Source organism: Mus pahari, chromosome 11 (genome assembly GCF_900095145.1).
Source record: "Mus pahari chromosome 11, PAHARI_EIJ_v1.1, whole genome shotgun sequence".
Taxonomy (NCBI): Eukaryota; Metazoa; Chordata; class Mammalia; order Rodentia; family Muridae; genus Mus; species Mus pahari.
In genome coordinates this window covers 66,828,513-66,831,935 of record NC_034600.1, presented here as the reverse complement: position 1 = coordinate 66,831,935, position 3,423 = coordinate 66,828,513, and the positions used below count along the sequence as shown (strand labels likewise).

General features: G+C 33.6%; 1 protein-coding gene across 3 annotated transcripts in view; it reads right to left on the bottom strand.

Moving 5' to 3' along the window:
• The window catches only part of Cdh12 (cadherin 12), a 1,034,353-nt gene that overhangs the window by 73,063 nt on the left and 957,867 nt on the right, over positions 1–3,423 (bottom strand). For all 3 annotated transcript variants that reach the window (XM_029543948.1, XM_021208389.2, XM_029543949.1), the window contains one exon: positions 1,168–1,355. In XM_029543948.1, the coding sequence (XP_029399808.1) occupies positions 1,168–1,355 (188 nt within the window). The remainder of the gene's footprint in view (positions 1–1,167; positions 1,356–3,423) is intronic.

Here is a 3,423-nt window from a genome sequence, read left to right as displayed (position 1 = left end):
CCCCCTTGATCACTAATTGAGAAAATGCCTTACAGCTGGATCTCATGTGGGCATTTCCCCATCTAAAGCTCCTTTTTCTGTGATAACTCCAGCTGTGTCAAGTTGACACAAAACTAGCCAGTTCACAGGGTTTCTCTGTATAGCCCTGGCTGTCCTGGAACTCACTACTTTGTAGACCAGACTGGCCTTGAACTCAGAAATCGGTCTGCCTCTGCCTCCCAAGTGCTGGGATTAAAGGTGTGCACCACCACTCCTGGTACTAATTTCTTTTCTTAATTATGCTCCTATAACATAGTTACTTTTTCATAGACTTTCATGTTTCTGATGCAATGCCACGACAGAAAATACCTTAAGAAAAGAGCTTATTTGGCTCGCAATTATAGGCTATATCCATTTGTGCAAGCTAGTCAAGACAGAATCCCTGAAACATCTGGTCAAAAAATATTCACAGTCAAGAGCACCACCACCACCCCATCTTCTCTTCTTACTTATTGATCTTTCTAATTTCTACATTTTAAACTTTCCTATTTATAGATTCCCTTATTACTTTCTTATTCTACTAAACCTTTTATTTATATTCATCTTAATTCAAATTCTTTGAATATGGGAAGAATGAAGCCGCATTCTGGTCAAAATACAACCCACAGCACTGCTTGCCTGATTCCAGACACAGTTCCTTGTCCCCAGTGAAAACATTTAAGTAAGGTCTTAACTGTCCTCACTTCTTCAGCATTATTCTCCATAAAGCTTTGAGTAGAATAGCAAGTTAAAACTCTGCTTCTAGCATTCAATGACTTTGCTATGTCACTTACATCTTATCTTTCCGAGTTAGTACTCTTTTAAAAAGACATCAACTTGCACCTATAACGTGAATTACATATTTATATTTTCTAAGTAATCACAAATTTAATCATTTCAACCACATTAGTGTAATCAATTGCCTCTACACTTCATTTAAAATGTAATCTCAACATTATGAAGAAATTTAAAATGTCATTTGGCAAAGTAAGAAGCCTTTATGTTGTGTTGAAGGTGTACAGCATACACATAGAAATACACTGTGTGATTTCACAATTAAATTATTGCTTTTTGATGAGAAAAATAGCTATCACTGTCTCTGCTTTTTTTTTTTTAATTTGCCAACTGTCCAAAAATTAGTCTATGTACCTTTTTCAATTTGATGATTCCTTCTTGTGTATCCTCATCTGTGACAATGTCAAACAAATTTCCCCCATCTCCTGGAACAATGTTGTATTCAATTTCTGCATTTTTTCCAAAATCGGGATCTACTGCTCTTATTCTTCCAATAGCTGAGCCAACAGGGGAAGACTCGGGAACTTTCAGATGGAAGATGCCTGACAAAAGACACATAATTTGTAAAGGCAGAGAAATCAGTGAAGTATATATTTAAAAACCACCCTGCTTTAAAATATACATATAAAAAGTAAGTCAAACATAGAACTTTGTAATATAAAGTGAAAGGCAATTTATTGACAGTTTATTGACTGTGATAATATGGAATTGCCTCACAATTCACTTCAGAATGTCCTGATGTAGAACTTTAACTGAGCGAAAGGAGTAATACAGCATAATCAATCATAATTACTTTAAGAAAAATTCATATGCCAATTCTATTTAAGTGTATTAAATATTAAATATGATCTTACAAGCAATCCTAATCAATATCATAGAGAAATCAATGCCAATAAAATAATATAGGATGCAAAACTTATAAAAAAACATAAATATATGACTACATAGATAAATTTCTCACTGGAGTATCCATTAAAACACTTACATTTTGATACTTTCAATGAGTTAAGTTTATCTTTTCAAGAATAATAAATTTGAGCAAAAATGTTTTTAACTATATATAGTCTCAATATTCTAATTCATGGTCATGTTAAATACACAACACAATATGAGATGAAGGGATTTTAATATGTACTAACTTGACACCCTAAAAATTCTTTCATATATCATTGAAATCAATATATCAATGTAATACCCTATTTCTTTTAGTATTACCAACAAAAAGGAAAATTATCATTTCTACCACCAGGTGGAGCACTAACATTATTGCAAAACTGATAATGAAGTAAAGTAATGTAAAACCTACAAAATGTTGACTATAAAAATTATATTTTAAATATAATTTTGGCAAATTAAAACCTTTGGATTTTCCAATAATAATATGTCACCTATATGTCATATACAATAGTAGCATGTCACATAAGGTATATTTTATTGAAATTCTGTGCATTGCCTCTAAACCCATATTAGTATTTTAGTCTTTGATATGTTCAAGTGACAATAACAAAAGGACAAGAATGGAAAGATAAAATGAAACAGAGAAGTCAAATCCTAATTTTGTTACTGGCATTCCAGTTTCAAAATACATTAATAGAGGTTGAACAGAACTTATCCATGAATGAAAACCTTACTATCACAGATTTCATTTGGAGTTTCTATTTGCATCAGTGAACTCAACGCTAGGGACATAATCAGCATGCTTATTGTATGATGGCCTTCATTTTGTAAATTATACATTAGGAAGTATGAATGAACAGTGTGAAGTTTCACTTCCCTTTGCTTTCTAGTTCCTTATTTTTTTTTTTTTTAAGAAATACAAATTCCTTGAACTTCAAAACGTGCTAATTTCTAGCCCAGAATATCTACATTTTGCCTTTTTAAAATATTTTTGCACACTAGACACTTCTACAATAGAATATATACTTGGTTTTATATGTTTAGACATCCTCCCAATGTAAAATATGTCACTATGTCATACATTATTATTTGTCTCTCAAATTACACAAAACTTTTTAAAGATTTATTTATTATTAAGAGTTATTCATTTTTATACATTGGAATATTTAGTCACTGTCTTCAGACAGGCCAGAAGAGGGCACTGGATCCCATTACAGATGGTTGTGAGCTACCATGTGGTTGGGAACTGAACTCAGGACCTCTGGAAGAGCAGCCATAACTGCTCTTAACCACTGAGCCACCTCTCCAGCCCCACATGGAACAATTAAGGGAGTTGTGAATTAAGGCAAGTAGGTAAAATGAAACAACTAAAGGATGGTTGACAAGTTGGGCTGTCTTCCATGTGTCCCTGCAGTATAAAAGCAGATATTCAATACAGCCAATGTTCTATAGCCAAAGTGGGAAAAGGAGGGCTACCAGGTCAATTACTTTCTGAAAGAAAATGAGGACATGACTGTAAGTAGGTATGATTGAAGACAACATTTCATCTTAGACATCTGGAAGGGTCTAAAGTGAGCCCAGCCATGAGAGGGGAGTTGGGTAGCTAGAAAAAAAGAGAAAAGGGTTGTAATAAAATAGCCAAAATGGGACAGAAGAAATGGGAAGGGAAGGGAAAGAAAGGGAAGGGAAGGGAAGGGAAGGGAAGGGAAGGGA